At 42.8% G+C, this 25855-nt stretch overlaps 1 protein-coding gene across 4 annotated transcripts in view; it reads left to right on the top strand.

Moving 5' to 3' along the window:
- col16a1 (collagen, type XVI, alpha 1) overlaps nt 1-25855 on the top strand; it is an 84049-nt gene that overhangs the window by 20653 nt on the left and 37541 nt on the right. For 3 of the 4 annotated variants that reach the window (XM_013135548.4, XM_013135550.4, XM_020050208.3), the window contains exons 3-20: nt 220-288; nt 422-539; nt 10871-10994; nt 11615-11887; nt 12552-12632; nt 14262-14336; nt 18470-18502; nt 20627-20662; nt 21156-21212; nt 21749-21781; nt 22627-22671; nt 23030-23068; nt 23391-23453; nt 24465-24509; nt 24625-24720; nt 24979-25014; nt 25659-25703; nt 25784-25819. In XM_013135548.4, coding sequence (XP_012991002.1) covers nt 220-288; nt 422-539; nt 10871-10994; nt 11615-11887; nt 12552-12632; nt 14262-14336; nt 18470-18502; nt 20627-20662; nt 21156-21212; nt 21749-21781; nt 22627-22671; nt 23030-23068; nt 23391-23453; nt 24465-24509; nt 24625-24720; nt 24979-25014; nt 25659-25703; nt 25784-25819 — 1304 coding nt within the window. The remainder of the gene's footprint in view (nt 1-219; nt 289-421; nt 540-10870; nt 10995-11614; nt 11888-12551; nt 12633-14261; nt 14337-18469; nt 18503-20626; nt 20663-21155; nt 21213-21748; nt 21782-22626; nt 22672-23029; nt 23069-23390; nt 23454-24464; nt 24510-24624; nt 24721-24978; nt 25015-25658; nt 25704-25783; nt 25820-25855) is intronic. The other variant, XM_013135549.4, reaches the window with a different exon arrangement.

Below are 25855 nucleotides of genomic sequence, written 5' to 3' on the forward strand. Positions count from 1 at the left end.
CGTAGTCTGCTGTCTCACGGCCATTGACACATTGTGTCTGTGCTACCCAGAATGCCCCTGGGCTGACCTGTACAGCGGCATGTTCTCAACACCATATCTAGCTCACTTCTTCTCAGTCCTACTGTTTCCCCTCCACTGACTGAATGTCATTTCTCCGTTCGCTGTTATTCCATCCAGCACGTTTTCTTACTCTACTTCCTGATCTCTCTCTCTCCTCAGAAGTGCCATGCCCTGTCCAACAGGTAGAAGGCTGGAAGTTCCCATTATCAGAAAGTCACAACATCACAGGTAAACAACACACACGCAGGCCGCCGCGTGCACACACACCAGTACCCCTCCCGTTGTGGTCTGCGGTGGCTTCTCCCTGTGATTGATTGGTCTGCCTGGCCTGAGGATTAATGTGGTGATGAATGTGATGCAGGTTTCAATCTAGTCCGTCGCTTCTCTCTGCTGAAGACACCAGCGGTCAAGAAGATCCGTAACCCCAGAGGAGCTGTCATCCTCCGACTGGGCAAGACCGCCCTAATCCAGCCTACAGAGTAGGTTCCTTTTAAACCTGCTATCTTCCAAACATTAAGTATTCATCCCTCTACAACTAATATTTCTCTTTCTGTTTTCTTCTTACACATATCTCTATCTGCCAGCTACTAAATATTTCACTGAATGATTCTCTCAGGAACATACTGTATGTCCTCTGTGTCCATCAATGCCCACTTCTGTTTCCCTCGGTGCCAATTAAGCCGTGAATGTCGGGCTGGATAGGACAATCATTTTGTACTAAAATACTATCCCGAAAGATCTTAGTAGAAATGCCATGGCTACAATTTAAATATTATACATCGGTAATTGATTACACAGCCTGTCATACATGACGGGATGCAGAATGGGAACCCCTGTCTTGTGCTTTTAGAACTAAATCTCCCCACTCCTTTGTATTTCGCACTCCAGCTTTATTTCTTCCCATCACTATTTGTTTGTGAGTTGTGGGCGCTGCTTGAACGAACAGTGTGTCTATGAAACCAACAGTCACCATAGCTACTCTGCTGTGACTACTCTCACACACACACTCACACAAACATACAATGATCTGGTACAGTCCCCGAGATCCTCCCACAGCCTCCCCTGTCCTAAATGTAACCATTAGTGTTTGAAATGCTAAACTGACCTCGGTGTCTAGGGTCGGCTTCACCCGTAATGGTGCCTCCTTTCTGATAGTGTCAGTAGCTGACCAGAATACTGCATGATTTCCTCCAGGGCTAACACAAAGCTGTTACAGTCACATTGACCATACTGTTCAGGGCTTGAGGTTTCCTCGACTAACCACATATAACATTTCAGTTGTTGTAACGTCATGTTTTACTCCATGTATCATGAACGTAATTATGTTTTATAGTAATTTGACATGAAAAAATTTTGGAACATGTATACATTGTTCTTCTTGTTGGTGGTGTAGGTCATTGATAGACTATGTATTGCTACAAAGAGGACGTGACTGAGACGACTGACTTAAATAAAAAAATGTTAAAGATTGGTAATCTAGACTTGTTGATATTTAGTCTGTTGAATGGTTTTCCTCCCAATCGGTTTCTCCATCCCTCTAACCCCTTTTTCTGTCTGATACACAGAAGTGTCTCTGGAGCTGCCAGCTGAGACAATTGGGTTATTATATCACTCTGCAGTATTTTTTTTGGGTGTGTGGGATCTCTTGGTCGATAGCTTCATATATCTCCTCCGCCAGGACGGTGCTTAACGTGTCACTTACTGTACTGTGTCACGTTGTCAGTGTCTTGAGTTATTGTGCCCTCTAGAATTATTGCCCCCCCTTGATGAAGATTAACCTATGACAAGCTGTAATTGTTCTTTATCAGCTTGGTCTTAAACTCGTAAACTAATTCTCAAGGGAAATCTATCTTTTAATCTAGGTAAAAGAACAACTTTTTTTTTTTACTCAAAAACGTGGCATCATTATTGGCAACCCTTATTTTAGTACTTTATGTAATGAGTCTTCTCCTTTGATGAACACATACAGTGGCAAAGGGATCTGAGACCATTTACCCATGACGAATCTCTCCAGTTCTCACTTGCAGACTCTCTTCTTAAGATCACCCAACATGTTTTCAATGAGGTTAAGTCTGGTATTGCCATCGCAAAAACCTGATTCTGAGGTCAGTGACACATTTTGTGTGGATCTGGAGGAATGCTTTGGATCGTTGTCCTGCTGGCAGATTCACTGGCAGCCCTATTTCACCCTTCTGGCAGAGGCAGAAGCAAACCAAAGGTTCCCAGGGTCTTTGGAAGCTAAACAGTCCCACAACTTCACACATCCACCACCATACTTTCCAGTGGGGTTCAGCATGACTATACCTTTTTATGCCAAAACCATGTCTGGGCATGGCCAAGAAGCTCTACATTGTCTCTGCTGACCATAAGAACCATTTCCAATCCACATTCCTATGACCTTTAGCAAACTCCAGGTGATGTTTACTGTAGGTCTCAATTTTGATTTGGAAGATGTCCAAGTATATTGTTTGGCATTGATGTTAACCCAAATACGAGAGAAGAAAGTGTTGTCATTTTCAAAATGTTTGGTACTTTGGATCAAAAGACAGTCATTCAGGTTGTATTAATCTGATGGTACTAGAAGTCAATTGACTATAAAAAATTGACAAAACACTATACTCTTTCTTTATATTATTCCATTTAGAATATACACTCACCTAAAGGATTATTAGGAACACCTGTTTAATTTCTCATGAATGCAATTATCTAATCAACCAATCACATGGTAGTTGCTTCAATGCATTTAGGGGTGTGGTCCTGGTCAAGACAATCTCCTGAACTCCAAACTGAATGTCAGAATGGGAAAGAAAGGTGATTTAAGCAATTTTGAGTGTGGCATGGTTGTTGGTGCCAGGCGGGCCGGTCTGAGTATTTCACAATCTGCTCAGTTACTGGGATTTTCACGCACAACCATTTCTAGGGTTTACAAAAAATGGTGTGAAAAGGGAAAAACATCCAGTATGCGGCAGTCCTGTGGGCGAAAATGCTGAAATAACCACTCGATACAACCGAGGTATGCGGCTAAGCATTTGTGAAGCCACAGCACACACAACCTTGAGGCGGATGGGCTACAACAGCAGAAGACCCCACCGGGTACCACTCATCTCCACTACAAATAGGAAAAAGAGGCTACAATTTGCACAAACTCACCAAAATTGGAGAGTTGAAGATGGGAAGAATGTTGCCTGGTCTGATGAGTCTTGATTTCTGTTGAGACATTCAGATGATAGAGTCAGAATTTGGCATAAACAAAATGAGAACATGGATCCATCATGCCTTGTTACCACTGTGCAGGCTGGTGGTGGTGGTGTAATGGTGTAGGGGATGTTTTCTTGCCACACTTTAGGCCCCTTTGTGCCAATTGGGCATTGTTTAAATGCCACGGCCTACCTGAGCATTGTTTCTGACCATGTTCATCCCTTTATGACCACCATGTACCCATCCTCTAATGGCTACTTCCAGCAGGATAATGCACCATGTCACAAAGCTTGAATCATTTCAAATTGGTTTCTTGAACATGACAATGAGTTCACTGTACTGAAATGGCCCCCACAGTCACCAGATCTCAACCCAATAGAGCATCTTTGGGATGTGGTGGAACGGGAGCTTCGTGCCCTAGATGTGCATCCAAAAAATCTCCATCAACTGCAAGATGCTATCCTATCAATATGGGCCAACATTTCTAAAGGATGCTTTCAGCACCTTGTTGAATCAATGCCACATAGAATTAAGGCAGTTCTGAAGGCGAAAGGGGGTCAAACACAGTATTAGTATGGTGTTCCTAATAATCCTTTAGGTAAGTGTATATACAGTATGTATATATTTATTCATGTAGTCAGATGTTCTTTGTTTTGGTAGAAGCCAATTTAACATTACTCAAAGCATAGTTTTTGTTCATTATTAGGGTCAAATATGTCCCTGTTTTTCAATATGGGCTTTATGAAAGCTTTATATCTCTGAAGAGTACCCTGGTTTAGGTTGAAAGTAGAAAGGATACCTCAGCTTTAGCTTACAGCTATGGACAGCTTTTCCACATCATCTCAGTGCAGAATACCCTATACAGTCTGGTCCATGGACTTCATCCAGCATAGTTTTAATTTTCTCTCTTTCAGCCCTCTTATAGTGATGAATATAGCTGATGGATTTCACTTGTCTTTAATGCTGCCTCATACACTGTGTCACTGGACTTCCTCCATTAGTATGGGAGAGAGACTGAATAGATATGATTTCTGATTTGGGATTGACTCCATGTATATTTTAAGGTAAAGTGCGATTTGACAGTGGTCTGACAGTGGTCTGACAGGGCAGGTTGTGTGGCATGACTGTACATGCATCGATATGTTCAGATGGAATATCTTTTATGGAGTCTGTTTTGGAGTCGTCCTCCTAGCACAGAACTGTATGGTCATCTGCCCAGAGATTCACCAATTGTTCTGCTATTAACAGTAGATTGACTGGGACCGTAACAGAGTTGGACGTCTTTCCCTTTTTTGATAACCACACCATCATCACTGTGAACAGGGATTTTTGAATCATTGATGGAAATCTTTGTAGTAAATGGACTTGATAATAAAGTTTTTGTAGTCCACCTGCTGGTCTATAAGGTTTTCACACAGAACTGGAAATATTATCTCTGAGTGGATATTCTAAAATTCATCTGTGTAGTAGCAGGTGTTATGAGAAAACATCTACCTTATACTACCATGTACTCAAACACAGTTTTTTGACTGGTAGTCCATATTCACCTTTCAGTTTTTCCTTTTGCCAAACTACAATGTTTCCTTAATAGATGACACCATCAGTTTTCTTTGGACAATGAGTAGATATAGCTTTGATGTTCTTGGTTTCAGGGAGAACAATAGTGTAGATATACCTAATGATGTCTAGAAAGTCAGGAATGATGCTTGGAATGGTGTTTCCAAAGGTTGGAAAAGCCTTACTTCCTGCTGAGGCCTGTATTACTTTAGTCATCCTAGCTAGTTGTAAAGCAGAATGTCCCAGTGATACGCTATTTTCAGTTGGGACACCTTAGTCTGGATGGTGTCCGTAACTCATCTGGGCCCGTCTAGTCTTGGAAGAAGATTTGACACTGACCGTGAGGCAGGTATCCTCTGTGACATTGATTGTCATCATTCTTTTAATAAATTGGGGTTTTGGAGCACAAACCAGCGTGGCAACTTGTGGTGCTCTCAGTACAAAATAAAATGTGATGCGTTGTTGCTTTATTCACCCGTAATGTGTCTGGAACCAGTAACACACGATGCGTTGTTGCTTTATTCACACGTGTGTCTGGAACCAATAAAATGTGATGCATTGTTGCTTTATTCACCCGTAATGTGTCTGGAACCAGTAACACACGATGCATTGTTGCTTTATTCACCTATAATGCGTCTGGAACCAATAACATTTGATGCATTGTTACTTTATTCACCCGTAATGTGTCTAGAACCAATAAGAAGTGATGCGTTGTTGCTTTATTTACTGATAATGTGTCTTGAACCAATAAGACGTGATGCGTTGTTGCTTTATTCACCCATAATGTGTCTTGAACCAATAAGACGTGATGCGCTGTTGCTTTATTCACCCGCAATGTCATGGAACCAATATGACATGATGCATTGTTGCTTTATTCACCCGTAATGTGTCTGGAACCAGTAACACACAATGTGTTTTTGCTTTATTCACCTGTAATGCTTCTGGAACCAATATGACATGATGCGTTGTTGCTTTATTCACCCGTAATGTGTCTGGAACCAGTAACACATGATGCGTTGTTGCTTTATTCACCCGTAATGTGTCTGGAACCAGTAACACACCATGCGTTGTTGCTTTATTCACTCGTATTTTGTCTGACACCAAAGTCTCAGATGACTCTCTTTGTTATAATCTTTTTTACCCATTACACAACTCTTTCTCTCACGCATTATCTACTCATCTTTTAACCCCAACTTTGTGATGTAAATAAACGCAGACATGAGAAAAGATCTGCTTGCTTTTGTCTCTTGCACTTTCTTGCTCCCTCGCTCCCAATCCCGGGCTGGTGAAGTAAAGAATAACAGTCAGTTAGCATGTCATTCAGAATATTCCTCACCTCTCTGATATAAAACACTTTGTAGACATGTCTGTCTCTCAACGGAGGGGTTGGCAAGGGGGAACGAATGAATAACCTAGTGTAGGAATGAGTGAGCAAGAGTTATCAGATGTCAGAAGTCAAGGTGACGTGATTCCACGAGAACAAAACCAGCGGCATCTATGTGCTCTGCTGTAAAGATAGCTGGGCCTGTGCGTATGTGTTTATATGTGAATGTGTATATGAGTGTGTCTGTGTATTTGCTGGCATGGGCGTGTGTGTGTGTGTGTGTGTGTGTGTGTGTGTGTGACTGAGATTGGCACAGCATCTTTTTTATTGTTCAGTATATCAAAAACGTCCTTACATAATTCCCAGGAAGAGTTTTAGAGCAGTGTGATGGAAGTATAATTGAAAATTTGTGTTTTGTGTTTGAAGCTAATCCATTTTGCTAATCCACCAGTTTTATTGAATGGCAGCCAAATGCTACTTGTCTGTTTTCTGTGTAGGAGAAAGTGTACTTTAGATTGAAATGAAAACTGCATGGAAAAGGGTGGGTTGATTTGAGAGAAAATATGAAAATATAGCTGAACGTACACTTTAGATTGAGAAAATTATTGTAATTGCTACAGGACTCTTGAGGTATTAGGTCTTAGTACTGAAAAACACACTATCCTGTTGAACAGTATTATGTATGCCTGCAGATAGATAAACACAAACACATGTTGCCTAACTGAATCCACAGGAAATTATCTTTCTCTTTATCTCTCTGTCTCATCTACATTGAGATAAATGGCAGCGTGTAAGTTTTCTCCTGGTATTGGGGAAGTTTGAGTCTTTGTCCTGACTCATTGGTTTGTATTGTATATGTGTACGTATGTACCAATGTGTATGCAGATTCCACCTCCATAATCCCTGTGCTGCTTCTACTATGCCCATTAAATCTCCATATACGCTATGTTGGATCTACTACACCCATTCTACCCCCATAAACATTGTGCTGGAATGACTACACACATTCTACCCCCATAAATCCTGTGTTTCATCTACTACACCCATTCTACCCCCATTAATCCTTTGTTGGATCTACACTCACCTAAAGGATTATTAGGAACACCATACTAATACTGTGTTTGACCCCCTTTCGCCTTCAGAACTGCCTTAATTCTATGTGGCATTGATTCAACAAGGTGCTGAAAGCATCCTTTAGAAATGTTGGCCCATATTGATAGGATAGCATCTTGCAGTTGATGGAGATTTTTTGGATGCACATCCAGGGCACGAAGCTCCCGTTCCACCACATCCCAAAGATGCTCTATTGGGTTGAGATCTGGTGACTGTGGGGGCCATTTCAGTACAGTGAACTCATTGTCATGTTCAAGAAACCAATTTGAAATGATTCAAGCTTTGTGACATGGTGCATTATCCTGCTGGAAGTAGCCATTAGAGGATGGGTACATGGTGGTCATAAAGGGATGGACATGGTCAGAAACAATGCTCAGGTAGGCCGTGGCATTTAAACGATGCCCAATTGGCACAAAGGGGTCTAATGTGTGCCAAGAAAACATCCCCCACACCATTACACCACCACCACCAGCCTGCACAGTGGTAACAAGGCATGATGGATCCATGTTCTCATTCTGTTTACGCCAAATTCTGACTCTACCAGCTGAATGTCTCAACAGAAATCGAGACTCATCAGACCAGGCAACATTCTTCCAGTCTTCAACTGTCCAATTTTGGTGAGCTTGTGCAAATTGTAGCCTCTTTTTCCTATTTGTAGTGGAGATGAGTGGTACCCGGTGGGGTCTTCTGCTGTTGTAGCCCATCCGCCTCAATGTTGTGCGTGTTGTGGCTTCACAAATGCTTTGCCGCATACCTCGGTTGTAACGAGTGGTTATTTCAGTCAAAGTTGCTCTTCTATCAGCTTGAATCAGTCAGCCCATTCTCCTCTGACCTCTAGCATCAACAAGGCATTTTCGCCCACAGGACTGCCACACACTGGATGTTTTTCCCTTTTCACACCATTCTTTGTAAACCCTAGAAATGGTTGTGCGTGAAAATCCCAGTAACTGAGCAGATTGTAAAATACTCAGACCGGCCCGTCTGGCACCAACAACCATGCCACGCTCAAAATTGCTTAAATCACCTTTCTTTCCCATTCTGACATTCAGTTTGGAGTTCAGGAGATTGTCTTGACCAGGACCACACCCCTAAATGCATTGAAGCAACTGCCATGTAATTGGTTGATTAGATAATTGCATTCATGAGAAATTGAACAGGTGTTCCTTATAATCCTTTAGGTGAGTGTACTACACCCATTCTATTCCCATACATCCTGTGTTGAATCTACCCCACCGATTCTATCTCCATTAAAGCTGTGTTGAATCTACCACACACAATCTGTCCCCATTAACCCTGTGTTGAATCTACCACACACAATCTGTCCCCACAAAACCTCTATTGGATCTACTACACTCATTCTACCTCCATAAACCTGTTGGTCCTCTGTCTTTCTTTATTCTCTATTCACTACCTACTCTTTCTTCCCACATGTCTCTTTTCTCTTCTTCTTATCTCATTAAACTTCACTGTTTCTCCCTTTTTATATTTATGTGTCTCTCTTTGTCTATTTATTTTTATCTTTGCCTCTCACTCTGTCTTGCTCCATCTTTATATTTATTTTCTCTTTTTATTCTCTCTTTCTCTACCTGTCTAGATCCCTCTTTCTTCTTTGTTTTGAAGGTCTACACTTAAGTTATTTTCCTTGGATACCCTCAATGTTATAAATCACTGTCACCCCACTTCTCTTATAGAGAAAGAAACCAGTTGCCAACAAAATGTGTGTCTGTGTGTCTGTGTGTCTGTGTGTCTCTGTGTCTCTGTCTATGTGTGTGTGTGTGTGTGTGTGTGTGTGTGTGTGTGTGTGTGTGGCCAGGAGAACCCTGTATCCCACAGCCGGATTGTTTCTTAAACTGAGCACACTCGTTCCCGATTGGTTCCTGGATGGGAGAATTGGGGTTGCAGGGCCAGTAGTGTGCATTGTTCCCATTAATGAGATCCCCATGCCCTGGGCAGTGATTGGTGACTTTGCCATGTTTAATGTGCCATCTTTAACCCCTGAAATAACTTATTTATTCTGACTCCTCTTCCTCCGTGGAACTATTTCCTAGGTTGCTACTGGGAATAAAAGCAAGTTCTGCTTCAACTTAGGACATATACAATTTCATTGTTGGTATAATGTCGTTTTTCATTTCCAGTCTTGAATATACCCAAAGGTACATATTTTTATTGTAGCACATGACAAATGTAACAGATTTAACCCATTGAGAGCTAGATGATTAGTTGACAAGTGGAGTTAGTGTGCTTGTCCAGGGTTACCACTACAACCAGGAGTGTTAGGGGCTCTGAAGGACTGGAGTGTGTGGAGTGGATGCTCAGCCTCATGGGTAGCGGTTCCCATTTCTTTTTCAAATCTGTGTGCTGCAAAACAAATTACATAGATCCTTTAAGGTGATTTGACATTTGATATGGTTTTGTCTCACTGACTGCACTGGTTGGTAGGGAGGTTGTTGCCTTGTCGCATCGGGCCATTTCATGTGGTGAGTCGGGCGTCTGCGAGCTGAGTTTGGTTTGGGGCCAGAGAATGTCTTCTCCTCTAAGAGTAGGTTGCAGTAGAAACGACTTGGTTTAGCTTCCTCGTTTGCTACGTCGACACGTGAACTGGTACAGCTGCAGTGTGGCCAATCATTTGTCTAAATGTTTTTTACTTATCTTCTATACATTTCTTTTAATTTGTTTGGCTCGACGTGAGATTAAAATGTCTGTGTGCGTTCTAGCAGTGCCGATTTGAATGTGTTAGCGTGACCTGTCAGTCATAGTTTCTGTGTGTGTTGGAGTGTGTACTTGTGTGTGTTTGTTTTAATATGGTATAATTTGTCATTTTCCAGTGTTTGTCCTTGACCCGAGGTGAAGCAACCAAAATGTGTCAGTGTTTTGACAGAGAGATGAGAAAAATTATGAGATGGTTGGTCTCCATCTCTTATGATAATGCATGTCAGAGTTTATACTCTCACAAATCTCCATTATTATACTGTCCAGACACAGACACACATACACACACACACTGACAAACACACAGACACACAGACACATACTGACAAACACAAAGACACACACACACACACAGAGATACACAAACACTGACACACACAGGCACTGACAGACACACTGACAAACACAAAGACACACAAATACCGACATATACACAGACACACAAACACAGACACACACAAACACCGACACACAAACACAGACACCCACACTGGCATACAGAAACAGACACAAACACAGACACACAAACACACAAACACAGACACACAAACACAGACACACAAACACAGACACACAAACACAGACACCCAGATGCAAATACCTTCTAAGGTTTTCGATGCCCTGTCGGCGCAAACATAATACACACAATGATGTGTCTGTGCACACATACATGTTCAACTTTGTCTGTCTTTATCCGTGTGTGTTTTTCAGTGTATAAATATCGGTGTCTAACAGTTTTTCTCTGTCAAGTGTGTGTGTGTCTAACAGTGTTCTTTCTCCATCAGGTGTGTGTGTGTCTAACAGTGTTCTTTCTTCGTCAGGTGTGTGTGTGTGTGTGTGTCTAACAGTGTTCTTTCTTCATCAGGTGTGTGTGCATGTGTGTGTGTGTCTAACAGTGTTCACTCTCAGTCAGGTGTTTCCTGATGGTCTTCCTGATGAGTTCACCCTGGTATTCACTCTGCTACTCAAGAAGAAAACACTGCGAGACAACATCTACCTCTTCCAGATCTCTGATGAACATGGATACCCCCAGGTACTGTCTCTCTCCACTATCTCTACTATAACCTCAAGTATTGTGCCTTGGTACTGGTAATGCTAGGAGGTTTGTAGTGCCCATGGTTAATGGTCAGTTTCCTGTGGCTCTGTAACTAAATCACTCCTTGTTCATCCACGTTAATATAGAAATGTTTGGAAAGAGATTACATTTGTATCCAAGCTTTAATCTTGTCTGTTTGTCTCTCTCCCTGTCTGTCTTTCTGATTCTCTTTCTCATTTCCTCTTGACTCAGTTATTTTTTTTTTATTACTGTAATTTATTTCATGTTCACAATTAATTGAAGGCAAATCAATATGTGCCTTTCTCCAATCAACATTGCCTTCCTGTAAGTCTCCTGTAACTCTGCAGTATTATATATGTAGCCAACTTTGAGTACCTCTGAGCACTGTCAGCGAGACCTTCTGGCTGCTGCTGCTCAGGACGGGAGTGGCATGTTCAATGAGACAATGGTCTAACAGTTTCAGCATTGCATGTGCCCATGTACAACGCCTTAGATATTCCTTCAGATCGGTCCACACCTGCAGTGGTAAGAAGGAGAGGTGTTGTTTACCAATCGAATTTGGCCACGACCTGAACCCCCCCTTCCCCTTCCCCCAGTTCTCTCTGGACCTGAACGGCCCCGAGGGCACCCTGACGCTCCGTGCACGGGGGGCCGACCCCCTGGGTGACGCGGTGGGTTGTGTGTTCAATGTGGACTCCCTCCTGGACGGTCGCTGGCATAAGCTTGCCCTCAGCGTCGCGCAGGAGGCAGTCTCTCTGCACGTGGACTGCAACTCTATTGAGACCAAGTACCTGGAGCCCCGTGGAGAGCTACCCACCAAAGGACATACCCTGCTGGGCATCCGAACAGTCGATGCTGCCCCTGTGGAGGTATGGACCAGAGGACTAGTCTGGGGGGGGAAAACCTGTTTTTGTTTTATTAAAGAACACCATCTTCTAATTCATGCTGATAAACCTGATATCTCTGTGCTACCCATATCTATTTAGCTGGCAGGTAGAACATGACCAGCTAGTGGGTCTAACTGTCTAATATATAGCCAACATTTATGGCAGAGAATTCTGATTAAAGTTCAGTTCTTCAAAGTAAAGAACGTATTCATTTTAGTAGTTTAGTTATTGAGAGTAAAGAACGTATTCATTTTAGTAGTTTAGTTCTTGAGAGTAAAGAACGTATTCATTTTAGTAGTTTAGTTCTTCAAAGTAAAGAACGTATTCATTTTAGTAGTTCAGTTCTTCAGAGTAAAGAAGGCATACTTTCAAGTAGAACTATCAGTCAGCAGTAAAGCTACCTTCTAACTCTGGTATTTCTAACAGTCTATGCCAAATATAGTTTAATAATAAGACAATGGCCCAAACTAGATATGACCTTGTTGTTTTTTGATCAAGACGAGGCCAATATGGTCTCACCACTATCCCACAGAGGGGATGCCATGGAATTTGTCTGTGATGGCTGGGTCTGTAGTACTAGAGATGTATAGGGGCGAACTTGGTCTCTAAAAATATTATTCTCTTCTCTTCTCTGTCCGTATGTCAGATGGACATCCAGCAGTTGATGGTGTATTGTGATGCCTCCCTGGCTTTTCAGGAGGCCTGCTGTGACATCCCTGGAGCTCGGGTGAGAACACAAACCATCCCACAATGCCTACACATTTATCAGAAAAAGCTCCAACAACCATCACACAACACTGCCCGCAACATCGTACAATTCTCACGCAACCATCACACAACGCGTCCATTTCACAATGCTCCCAAAATCATCCCACAGCCATCATAAAAAGGAGAACAATTACACAATGCTCCAACAACGATCATACAACACTTCCACGACAATCAGTCAACACTCCCACAACCATCACACAACGCACCCAAACCCTTAATCTCTCAATCAACTCAACATCAAGCGTAGCTCTGCAGTATGGTTTTCAACATGCTGAATATGGAGACCTGCTGCCTTTGAAAATATTTGTCTCCCGAAAGTGTTCTGACACAGTTAACGTCAGGCGGATTGTGCAGAATAACAAATGCTGAAAGAGAAAAGAGAGAAACAGCGAGACACTGAGGTGCAGATGGAGAGCACTACCATCTCAGGTTATTTTTAACCAGAAGACTTTCCTCCCGAATGTCACTTTTTTGTCTGTGCTGGGCATATGTGGATGTGTTACCTCAAACTAGTTTTAGATTGTTTGTGTATATAGGCTGTATGTAGGCCAATTTGTTTTTGTTTGTGTATGTGTGTGTGTGTGTGTGTGTAGGCTTTATGTAGTCCTATTTGTTTTGTTTGTGTATGTAGGCTGTAAGTAGCCCCTATTTGTTTTGTTTCTTCGTTTATGTAGGCTGTATGTAGGCATATTTGTTTTTTGTTTGTTTGTGTATATAGGTTGTATGTAGGCCCTATTTGTTTTGGTTTGTTTGTATATTTTGGCTGTATTTAGTCATATTTGTTTTTGTTTGAGGATGTGTGTTTAGGCTGTAAGTAGGTCTATTTGCTTTTGTTTGTTTGTGTTTGTGGGTGTAGGCTGTAGGTAGTCCTATTTGTTTTTGTTTGTTTGTGTTTGTGTGTGTAGGCTGTAGGTAGTCTTATTTGTTTTTGTTTGTGAATGTGTGTGTATGCTGTAAGTAGGTCTTTTTCTGAATGACAATCAGAGGGGAGAAGTCCTATAGAATGTTGATGGAAGTACAGAGTTCCAGACTAGACTTTCGGAACCCAGGGGAATTATTGATGAAGTGGTTTAAGCAGACAGAGAGGAGACAGACCACCCTCCCTCCTCTCTTCCGCTCTGGGCTGTCTGCTGCAGGGCTTCCCGCAAGCAGCATTTAAAAATGAACCAGAGCTGTGGCACAACCACACACGCACACACACACACACACACTAATTCCTCCCTCCCTCTATCCACACACACACACACACATTAACCCCCTCTTCCCCTCTTTCCACACACAACACACACAAACACATACCTGGAAATTAGACACTGGCTAACGTTTTCTAATATTTTCCTCAAACACAAACATAAAGATGGGGAATGTGAAACAAAGATGAGGTGGATAACACCTCTACAGCTAGAATGACTCTTTTTTATTTCAGCTGTGTTACCATGTAGACCACTCAGAATATCAAGGTGATGTTGGATTGCTTTGTCTTTGCTTTTGTTCAGGGAGTTCACGAATCGCAATACACATTTCCTGATGTTTGCTGTCTTAAGGCTAACTTGTCACATTTTACCCATTCATCTTTCTGTCTTAGTGCCCCTCTGATGCCCCCAAGAGTCGCCGTGCTGCGGAGAACGACCTGGAGCATAATGTCCTTGCCTTTAACCAGGTAACACACATGCATATAGTACACACACTTATTCCTACACTACTCTGCAGTGTACGCGCATGAACCGGTCAACCAATCAACTCCAAATATCGACTCACACTTATGCAATTAATATAAGGGAGCGGCTTATCGCTAATTGGGTTCAAAGTTAAACAATCATTTCTTTTTTTTTTTCTTTTTTGCATTGACCGTCATTTTTCTAGCGATTAAAGGAGTACACGTATATCATGGCTCCCCTTAATTTCTCAATTTAATCGGCCTTACGGTTTAGGAGTTGTGAACGTGATGGTCTTGAGGCAAATTAGTTTTTCATGACTAGAGGGACCAGCACACATATTTTCTGGGCCGTACATCAAACAACAGCCATTAACAATAACACGTTTATTTTAGCACCAGCTTAGCACCAATTAGTACCAATCCTTCAGGACAAATTACAATTGGCCAATAGTTGTGGGCCTGCCAAATTAACAATATATTGCCATATCCTTTTTTTTTTACTAGGGCCTTTGGACAAGGACAGCCAGTAGTTGTCAGGCCAGGATATCCTGATTTGTGGTCCAAGGGCTCATGTTCTCCTAAAATCCAACAGGACAACAGACAAATTACAGGGAGCACACCTAAACTCTAACAGGACAACAGACAAATTACAGGGAGCACACCTAAACTCTAACAGGACAACAGACAAATTACAGGGAGCACACCTAAACTCTAACAGGATACCAAATGAATTATACCAGACACAACAGGCTGACTCTAGGTTATTACAGCTTTGATACTGTGAACTGAGATGTGAGATCAAGGGGCACATTGACAAGATACCCCCACTGGACCACCCTTAACCGTAAGACCTAAAGACCGGCTCGGCATCTCTCACATGGCATTTAAACCAACAAATATGCAAATAACACATGAACTTATCTAACATAAATCTAAGACCACGGGCTGAGCCCCACCTGGTTTGTCTCAAAAGATCCAATATCTCTCCCCCCCCCCCCAAGCTAATCATCCATCCTCCCCTGTTAATCACTGAACCAGTCTGCCAAATTGTATCTGTTCTTCTCCACCACTTCTGAGAAAAATTATTTTCAAGCGTTCCAGCAGCTAGATTTCCAGACAGATAATGCTCTTTCATTATATTGTGATGCCCTCTTCACCCCCTCACATTTCATGATTTATATTAATGCAATGTATTTCCAATTATCCATTCATTAGTCCTGCTGTTTGTCTTCAGGCAAGCTGTTGTTAACTCAAGGCTCTGGCAGACTACAGACAGGAGTAATCAATCCCAGAGAACACTGTTGCCAAGTCAGACAGAATAGCAGGAGCAAAGATGTATGTGTGTGTGTGTGTGTGTGTGTGTGTGTGTATGTATGTGTGTGTGTGTGTGTGTGTGTGTGTGCACGTCATGCGTCTGTGTGACCATGCTTACTGTACTTGGTATGTGTGTGCAAGTCTTTTCAGTTGAGGTGGGACACTGACTCTTACGCCAGGTCCAGGTGGGTCCCGCAGAGTCAGAACTGTCCAATGGGATAACGGCTTACAAGAATATCCATATATGAACAGGATATTACATTTCCTATGTGAACTATATTGTTATGGTTACCATGACACTGTCAGTGGTTACGTTTAACCCGACACTTCCTGCCTTCTCCACTTTGACACCAGATGTCTTACATGCCACGACTGCAACTTACTTTGCACAAGCAAGCATGTGCACGCGCCCACGTACATGTATGCACACACACACCCACACACACCCACACACACACAAACACACTCCTACAAATACACGTGACGGCATTCCTGGTGTGTCAGAGTGGTGTAATTCATCTGGAATTTTTGAAAGCAGAAGAAAGGCTCTGGAACATCTGCACTGCATACAAACGTTGTTCATGACCTTATCATCTACTGTCTAGGTTTCCTTCTGGCTTTAGTGTGTGTTTTTGCATGTGTCCACGTCTGTGTGTGTTCCTGTATCTGTGTGAGTGTCTGTCTGTCTCTGTCTGTGTCTCTCTGTGTCTGTCTGTCTCTGTGTCTGTCTGTCTCTGTCTGTCTCTGTCTGTGTTTGTCTGTCTCTGTCTGTGTCTGTCTTTCTCTGTCTGTCTGTGTCTGTCTGTCTCTGTCTGTCTCTGTCTGTGTCTGTCTGCCTCTGTGTGTCTGTCTGTCTCTGTGACTGTCTGTCTCTGTCGGTGTCTGTCTGTTTGTCTGTGTGTCTGTCTGTCTCTGTGTCTGTCTGTCTCTGTCTGTCTCTGTCTTTCTCAGTCTGTCTCAGTCTCAGTCTGTGTCTGTGTTTCCTTCTCACTCTGTAGTTCGTCCCTTAAGACATGAAAATGTCAGTCTCACTCTGGCCTTCTCTTTCTGTTCTATCAATCTTTTCCTCTTGTCCAACCTTTCAGAAAGGTCAACCCAGACCCCCCAAAAATCCTCTGGCTTTTGTCTGGACATGATTTTTCAGGTTTTGAGTCCTTGACCACAATATCTTTCCCCACCCCCTTTTAAACTTTCTCTCCCAATCTGCTACACTTTTCTTTATGATTGTTTTTGACTCACACTTCTATGGCAGATCAAAATGTTTCTCCTCAGCCTTACTTTTGATACGCTCTGCAGTCTGCAGCAGCTGGGTCTGCAGGGATCATGGCAACAGCGAACAGGAAGCAACTGGCTTCGATGGCGACTGTTGCTAGCTAGCTTTTCTGACAGCTATTTAGCTCTCTGTACGCTGTACTACTGAGCAGTGTCCCTTTCATGTTGTGTGAATTAGATATTACTGGCAATTCATGAATGCTCCACACCACTGGATTACGTCACTGAAAGGTCCATGGTAAACCTCTCCCACCTCTATGAATCTAGGCTATACAAATGCTCACGCTGTCAGTAATTTAGAAAACTTTAATCTGCATAAAAGGAATCCTTATAATCCTTACCAAAAGTTTTACAGCACTATTAATACAATTCTAAGTAAAAAAAAATAAAAGAAATAAAAGAAATCACACACAAGCACAATGGCGTTTCATTAATAGATATGCACAGTGTCACAATGACTCCATAAATAAACCCATTTTTCTCATGGTTGCTGGTAATAAATCCTGCTGCTGTGATTGTACGTGTTGCGACTGTTGACACAAATGTAGGGGGGTGACAGGGTAGGCGCACGGACAACAGAGGACTTTTAAATAAGAAATTCTAAAGAACAGAAAGATTCACAAACTAACATAAAACCAAAACAGGATACAAACAACCACCAGCAATAACGACAATAACAACAAACAGGTGTCCATGGCCGAAGTAGAACATGACAGCTGGGACTTTGTAGCGGATACAGGAGTTTATCATTGACTGATTTCATTTTAAGCTCTTTGTGGGTCTGTATAATCATCATACTGTATGTATTTCTAATTTGGTCATATGTTTGGCAGGAAATCTGGAAGTGCAGCTCCGTTTCCACTTCATTTTGTGGACAGTGAGCACATGCCCATGGCCTCTCAAAGGCAATGCTTCTTTTTACTCCCTCTCCCCTCTCTACTTCCTTCTCTCCCCTTCTTTCTGTCTGTCCTTCTCCCTCTATTTATCTGCCTTTCTTCCCCCTGCCTCCATCTCCTCCTGCCTCAGGGTGTTCTAAAGATATGTTTCCTTATCTCTCTCCTTTATGCTCCTCTCTCTTTTGTTCCTTTGTTTCTTTAAAATGCGTTCTGGGTGAGAACATCTGGCTAATGACCGGTACATTTAAATATCTTTCTTCATCCACTTTCTATTGTTCTGCTGATGCAATGATATGTAATGATAGCGGCTAGCTTCATTGGTGTACATGTACATCCAATGTATGCCATAGAAATCTGTTTGGCTCCCGGCATCTTAAGTGTAATACATCATTAACGTTTGGAATTTAAAAAGGTGGCCTATGAAAAGCTGAAGAGAAGAAACCTTTTTTGTAGGTCTTGTTTCCATTCTGTTTGTTTGGTCCAACCATGCTGTAACTGTGTTGTTTCTTAGTCATTAAAGGGCCACAGTATTTTATTGATGTCTCCTCTCTCTCTCTCTCTCTCTCTCTCTCTCTCTCCCTACTCCGACTTTACCTCTCTCTCACTCTTTATTCATCTTTCTTCCTTCCCTTCTCTCTCTCCCTCTCTCCTTAGGAGACCATTGAATCCCAGGGTCTGGCGGAGAAGGTACGTCTCGAACTTTCATTTACACACTCACCTGATCCGTTATCAAATGTGCTTTTCTCGTCTGTCATTTGGAATCCAAGCCTTATGCTGGCAGCATGAGCCAATCAGAGCGCAGAAACTGTTCAATTAAATACATTCTAGTTCATACCAGGGACTGGTGACCCAAATGCCAGGCCAGTTAAACACACACGGCTTTGCTGATGGCGGAGTGATTTACACCTCATTCATTATACGGCCCAGCTCTCTGGGACTTGCTATGGTATACAGTCGCCTTTTCATTTTGCCATTCTTCAACAATAGCAGAATTCACAAATAGCGTCCAAAACTCCAGGCACTTTATCACTGCATTCCTGGGTGTGCTTCCTAATGACTGTCCCACGGCTCAGTCCATTTAGGCCAGTACCTGTGCTGAACAACGTCACCCACCCCTGGAGAGGATCACACAGCGCCACTGGATAGAAACACACAGAATAATCTCTCTCTTCCAACAGATTCACGTCTATAATCCTGTATAGGTAGTATTGTGTGTGTGTGTGTGTGTGGTTGTGCGTGTGGGTGTGCATGTTTGTTTGTGTGTGTGTGAGTGTGTGCATTTCCAATGATGTCAAAGCATTGGAAATACTTATTATTTTGGTGTAAGGTCCAGAATGTTGATTTGTCTACATGGTGCTTATAAAATGTTGACTTGGCCACACCAAAGTCTTCCTGAAAATTATAGGCTACATAAGTAAATGTAGCACTGGGAAAAAGAGAATGGAGGAAGAAGGAAACAGAGAGCTGGGGGGGGGGGGCCTTGGGGGGTAGGAGACAGTGAGTCGGCTGTAAGCATGTGGGTGCCAACCATTGATGGGACCAGCTGTAACATATTGCTCTTAGCTCACTACTTTGTTTCCTTTCGTCACGTAACACAGTGTATTTTGCTGGTGTGTGAAATGGTGTGTCGCGGCGTGCAGTGTGTGCCACGTTGTGTGTGAGCACATGGCTTGTGGTGAATAGACATATTTCCTGCCACACTGAGCACCCAGGGTGTGTGTGGGGGGGGGGGGGGCTTTTGTGTGCGTGCGCGCGCGCACGTGTGTGTCTTCTTACGAGGAGTTACAGCTGCCGTATACTCTTGAGTGCTGTAGGGACTTTACTATATCAATCGATCTTTCCCTGGAGGGACGTGTGTGTTTATGGTGTGCGTGTTTGCGCGCGCGCGCTTCCATGCCTGCGTCCCTATGTATAGCTTCTAACTGCACGTGAGCGGGTGTGTGTGAAATGTTGGAGACCCCGTTAACTAACCCGTTTTATGTAGATCTTTTAGCTGGTGTAACAGCAACACACTCTGGACACTAGAGAAACTACACTCCAGTGGTCACACTGGGGCAGAGGTCTGACCACTTGGTCACTGTTCCAAAACGGGCAGGCTGTGGTCTGCTAGGAACACACACTCCATAACCGCTGCTCTGACTCGTCCATATGGACTACAGTGGTCTAGATACGATTCGTCCTACACACTCCATTCTTATTCGTTCACATGGAATGATGTCTTCTAGATTCAATTCTTCGTATGCACTGATTCACTCATATGACCACTGTCTTCCAGATTAACCCCATCCTATACACTCTGCTCTGATTCGTTCATATATACTGTTTTCTAGGTTAAATTGTTCCGGTACACTGTTTTGATTTGTTCATAGACTGTCAGATTAGATTCCATTAACCAAATAACTTGGTATAATCAGCAATTCCACTTCCAATGAAGGACCCATGTGTTTTGAATTTGCCCTGTAGTACTAGCATATTCTTCCATGCTATTATAAGCAACTTAGTCTAAAGAGACAACCTGACTCAGATGTTTTTTTTTTTTTTAAGTCGCTTGGCTTTATTGACAGTACAGTAAAAAAAAAAACAATGTGGGCTCTATTAGTGGAGAAATTCTCATCTATTTAAGGAGCTGGCTTTGATCTTTGTGCTTACATGCTTTTGAGGATATCTCATCTCCCCATGAACTAATGGGATGTTCACTTTCTCTTCTCTCATCCCATACTGTCTTTCCCCTCTCCCTTTCTCTAATCCTGCTTCTCTTTCTACTTTTTCCATCCTTCTCTTAAAACCCCCCCCCCCAAACCATCTCAATAGTGTGCTGGATGTATTCTTCTCAACGACGACCTAAACGTATGTACTGGGTGGATGAAAGGAACCAATCATTTTCCACTACTAATCCACGAGCCAAAGCTTGGAGACAGTACATACACTATCGCACGATACCACAGCCCCTTTCAGACCTGTCACTCACATGAACAATAATACGCAATGAAAAGGCAGCATGTCCTGAAGAAACAAAAACAAGGGATTTGAAGTAAATGAACAGACTGCCTGTGGAGTTAAACTTTTGTTGGATAATAAGTAAGCAACGCTGTTCAGGTATAAAGATACAGACATTTGAAAGTGCCATGATAGTCCCCTCCAGCTCCGAATGAGAAGATGGAAACAGGAGACACTCCCCGGGCAAAGCACTACTCTTCTAGTTGCATGTCTTCTTCAGCTACATCCGTACACTTTAGTTAAATCCTCCGAGTGCTGTTGTCATGGCACCCTACTCTATCTCTGATGATGTCAGTGTGAGAGGAATGTCAGGAGTGTCTTTGACTGTTTGTGTTTGTTTCAGCTGGCGTCTGTTAGACACCCTGGACAGCCCAGAATGAAGGGAGAGAAGGGAGAACCGGTGAGAAAAAGGAATCCAAACACACACACTGAGGTTACAGACAGAATAACACGTGCGCACACGCATTCGGTGCAAATACACACAAAGCAGTGGTGAGGATGTGGCCGTAGGAGTGGCTAATGATGGTGGAATGTGTGAAATCCTCCCCTGTGTTGTCCAGACATGCTGAAACAGACAAACAAACATGAACACAAACACACACACACAAACCCAAGCACTTGCGTACACATTCACACACACACATAAACATTTGCTCACAGATCAAACCACCCCCCATGTTCAGACCGACATTAGACATGCATAAACTGAATCGTATCTGTATCATCAACACGGAACATTTTCCAATTTAAATCAGTGTCGGCCTCATTAGTCAAATTCTAATCCTTTTTGCATCACTTTCCAAATATAATTTTTTATCTGCATTGATTTACTGCCATACATACTGAGTTGTCTCTCTCTGCCTCCCTGTCTTTCTATCTCTCTCTCTATTTCTCTCTCTCCTTGTCTCTCTCTTTCTGCCTGTCTCTCTGTCCTAGGGTTCTGACTGCAGTGGATCTGGTTCCGGTCCAGTAAGTGACATCTGTATATCAGACCTCATTTGTCATTCCATTACAGCTTTTACCACGTCAGCAACATGTGGGCCCACCAACCAACAGCTATGTGTATTTCTCTTAGCTCTGTAGCAGCTATGTGTATTTCCCTTAGCGCTGTAGCAGCTATGTGTATTTCCCTTAGCACTGTAGCAGCAATGTGTATTTCCCTTAGCTCTGTAGAAGCTATGTGTATTTCCCTTAGCTCTGTAGCAGCTATGTGTATTTCCATTAGCGTTGTAGAAGCTATAAGTATTTCCATTAGCGCTGTAGAAGCTATGTATGTTTCCCTTACCGTTGTAGCAGCTATATGCATTTCCCTTAGCGCTGTAGTTGCTATATGTATTTCCCTTAGCGCTATAGTAGCTATGTGTATTTCCCTTAGCATTATAGTAGCAATATGTATTTCCCTTAGTGCTGTAGTAAATATATGTATTTCCCTTAGCGCTGTAGTAGCTATATGTATTTCTCTTAGTGCTGTGGCAGCTATGTGTATTTCCCTTAGCTCTGTAGCAGCTATGTGTATTTCCCTTAGCTCTGTAGCAGCTATGTGTATTTCCCTTAGCTCTGTAGCAGCTATGTGTATTTCCCTTAGCTCTGTAGCAGCTATTTGTATTTCCTACAGCACTAAAACACATCCGGAGCCTCATTAATCACCACATTAACTAATTGGCCTGTGGACTTGAACTTGGGTCACCTCTCCCCATTCGGAACTGAGAGATCACTTTAACGGAGTAACAAAACGAAAAGATACAGTTAAAAAGTTCTGTTTGCTTTTGTTTGTGTGTGTATACATTATGTCCTGATATCTCCCTGTTTCTCAGTGCAAAGAGGGACGGATGGGCCAGAAAGGGGAGAAAGGCGAGTCAGTGAGTATCTGTCACTGAAGGCTGGGTATTTTGTAAAACTGCTGATGTAAAAAGGGCTTTATTAATACATTTAAATGATTGATTGATTGAAGGTCCTAAGTGGAGGACCCTGGGTCCCAGACTGGGTACAAGCAGCCCATATTAGTTTTCATAAAAAAACAAATATTCATTTTGTTTCGATTTTTGTGTGTGTAGATGAGAGGGCCACAGGTTTGAACCAATGGGTGTGTGTGTGTGATGACTGGGTAATTTACCATGCTCCACTGCCCCGGCAGACAAGAAGTGATGTCTCAATAGCACTGCTGCTCATTCTGTCAGGTCTCATTCTGGTACTCCTTCTCACTCAATCTCTCCACAGGTGCTGCCCGCTAACTGGGGAGAAGCTGTCGGGCACAAAGTATGTCTGGTTAACAGCTGTCTGCCACTCCTGTCTGTCCTGTTAACTGTCTGTCTGTCCTATCTGTCTGTCTGTCCACCAGCCTGGAATTCTACTTGTGTTTCTGTTTGTTTGCTCTGCTGTCTGTCTATGTACAGTGGATATAAAAAGTCTACACACCCCTGACATGATTTATCTTTGTCCCATTCTTTTACATCACAAAAACCTGGCATTTTAACAGGGGCGTGTAGACCTTTTACATCCACTGTACATTGCAGATTTGAGAGGAAGCGTGTGAAGTTCTTGGTGTCTGAGGATTGTTATTCCCTTCTCGCTCTATCAGGGGGAAAAGGGACAGAAAGGTGATGTTGGTCCCCAGGGATTATCTGGAAACCCAGGGAAGGATGTGAGTTGCTTCCCATCATCATCATCATCACTGTCAGTGTTTGTGAAATGGGGTCAAAAATCATTCAAATCCGTACCTCCCATGTCTTTTTGTTTCTGTAAACAACACATACTAGAATAAAAACAGCAGGTGTCTAGAAGAGGCAAGATCAGATGCTCATGCTCTTATGCTTGTACACAATCACACACACACACACACACACACACACACATGCGCGCGTGAGCGCGCGCGCGCACACACACATACGCACTACCACTTCTATACACTCCCACCTAACTCCTCTCAGGCTAACAGTGGGCGTTTAGTAGAATTATACAGAATTACTCTTTAAGCCTGGACCTGTACTTGTATGTGTCAGTTCTGCTCCGCTCTTTCTGGGTGCAACATTAAGTCGGCATAATGCCTGCTAGATTAAACTGGAGCAACAAAGCCAGCAGAATCAATGCTGCCTCATTAACTGTGTTCCTCTCAGACGGCCTGACTGATTCAAGCTGACTGAAACCCTTTAATCGCACCCTTTCAGCCTTACAGCCATGCCGCATGTTCATAGGAAGGTTTAGATCGTGGCGACTAAGCAGAATTTCTGCGTGTTCATGTGCATTTCTGTGCGTGCATGTGTTTTGTAAAAGCACTTTGTCACAACTGCTGATGTAAAAAGGGCTTTTTAAATGAATGTAATTGATTCATGTGTGTTTCTATACTGTGTGGGTGTATGTGAGTGTGTGTGTGTGTGTGTGTGTGTGTACACATTATTTGCTTCCTCAGGTCTAGATGATTCTTGCCTTTCAGTGTGAGATAAGTGATAGATCTGTAGCCATATTGAAGAAGAAGAGGCAAACTTTCCTCTAACAGTTGGGATAAAAGTTGGACATAAATCTCTGGAAACATTCACAGTTCCACTACAAAAGAAATGAATGGCCTACTTGCTTCTGGTATAGTCCCACGCTGATGACATCACAACGTTCTGTGTGTCTGTGTTAATGTAAATGTCGGTGCTGTGTGTATCTACAGGGGCGCGCTGGATCCATCTGTGTGGTCGGCCCCAAGGGACAGAAGGTGAGAAAACCTGCAACGATATGTATTTCTAGAATACACCGCAACATAAAGCGTCATCGAACGAATTCAAACTGTGTCATGTCTGTCGGTTTGACTGACGCCCTCGTGTCCAAAGGGTACCTCTGGAGTGGTCGGCCCAGAGGGGCTTGCAGGGGAACCGGGAAAGCCCGGACTCCCAGGATTGCCGGGAATTGGTAAACCAGGTTTCCCAGTGAGTATCGTCTGCTGTTATGTGAACCCTCCAGATGCTTCCCTCAACAGACCAGCCCTGGCTGGGTTTGGCAAACAAAGAGAGGCTTAACATGGATACAGCTTTTGTCACCCTTGGCTGGGTCCAAAAAGCATTTTACATGAAATGTGTGTGTCTGTTGTTGTATGGCTCTGGTAGACATAGAACATTAGGGACAGATATAGAAGGCAATATTTGCTGAGTATATTTATGAAAAGATGCGTTATCTTTTATTCCTAGGGTGCCCCTGGAATGCCTGGTATGAAGGGAGATAAGGTGAGTTTATCTAATGTGGACTTCGCTTGATACAGTTAACTCTGTTGTCGAAGTTTGAAGGTCGACTTACTTGCGGTCCAGCAGAAAAGTTATTTTGGAAAAGGGTCCTTGAAATAAATCCCTTATACTCTTATATAACTCTTATATAAAAGTCCCTGCGCAGAAATAGTCACCAACCAATCGCTGTCTCTAAGATTTCCTCCAAAGGCTAAGCGCCATGTATGTATCCTGACACCTCTACTATGTGTTCTTCAGAAGAGTCCCTGATCCACACCTTTGCCCATTGCCCCAACCTGTGCAGCAAACTGCCAGAGACCATCAACTGAGAAAGCGTTAGATATGTTCTGAGTGTGTCTTGTCTTTTTATCTACATTTATTTCTTTATTATGTCTACATCTGCAATTGTTTATTTATTTAGTCGCTTTCAAGAAAACATTTGAAACAAAGGGAGACACGGTAAAAAAAAAAATACCACAGGGATTCATTTAAATCCAATTAAACACTGCTTTGAAGGTTTTAAGCAATGAACTATGCCAGCTGTGTCGTTTGATAAGAAAACATCGAAAAACAAAACACATGAACATTCCTGGAGTGTCACAACGGTTGTTATGTTCATTGTGTCCCGTTCCTCTTTTATGTCCCAGGGGGGGTTAGGAACACCAGGGAAAGATGGGGAGCCTGGAGATCCTGTGAGTACTGTTTCGTATGGTAGCCAGTGTGTGTTTTGTCATGTCATGCTCCGCTATTGTGTCACTTTGTGGTTTCACAGGGTCCTAGGGGTCCCATTGGCGGCAAAGGAGATAAGGTGAGTTGACGACCACTGCCCTGACCTGCCTGTCGG

This window comes from Esox lucius, chromosome 10 (genome assembly GCF_011004845.1).
Source record: "Esox lucius isolate fEsoLuc1 chromosome 10, fEsoLuc1.pri, whole genome shotgun sequence".
NCBI lineage: Eukaryota > Metazoa > Chordata > Actinopteri > Esociformes > Esocidae > Esox > Esox lucius.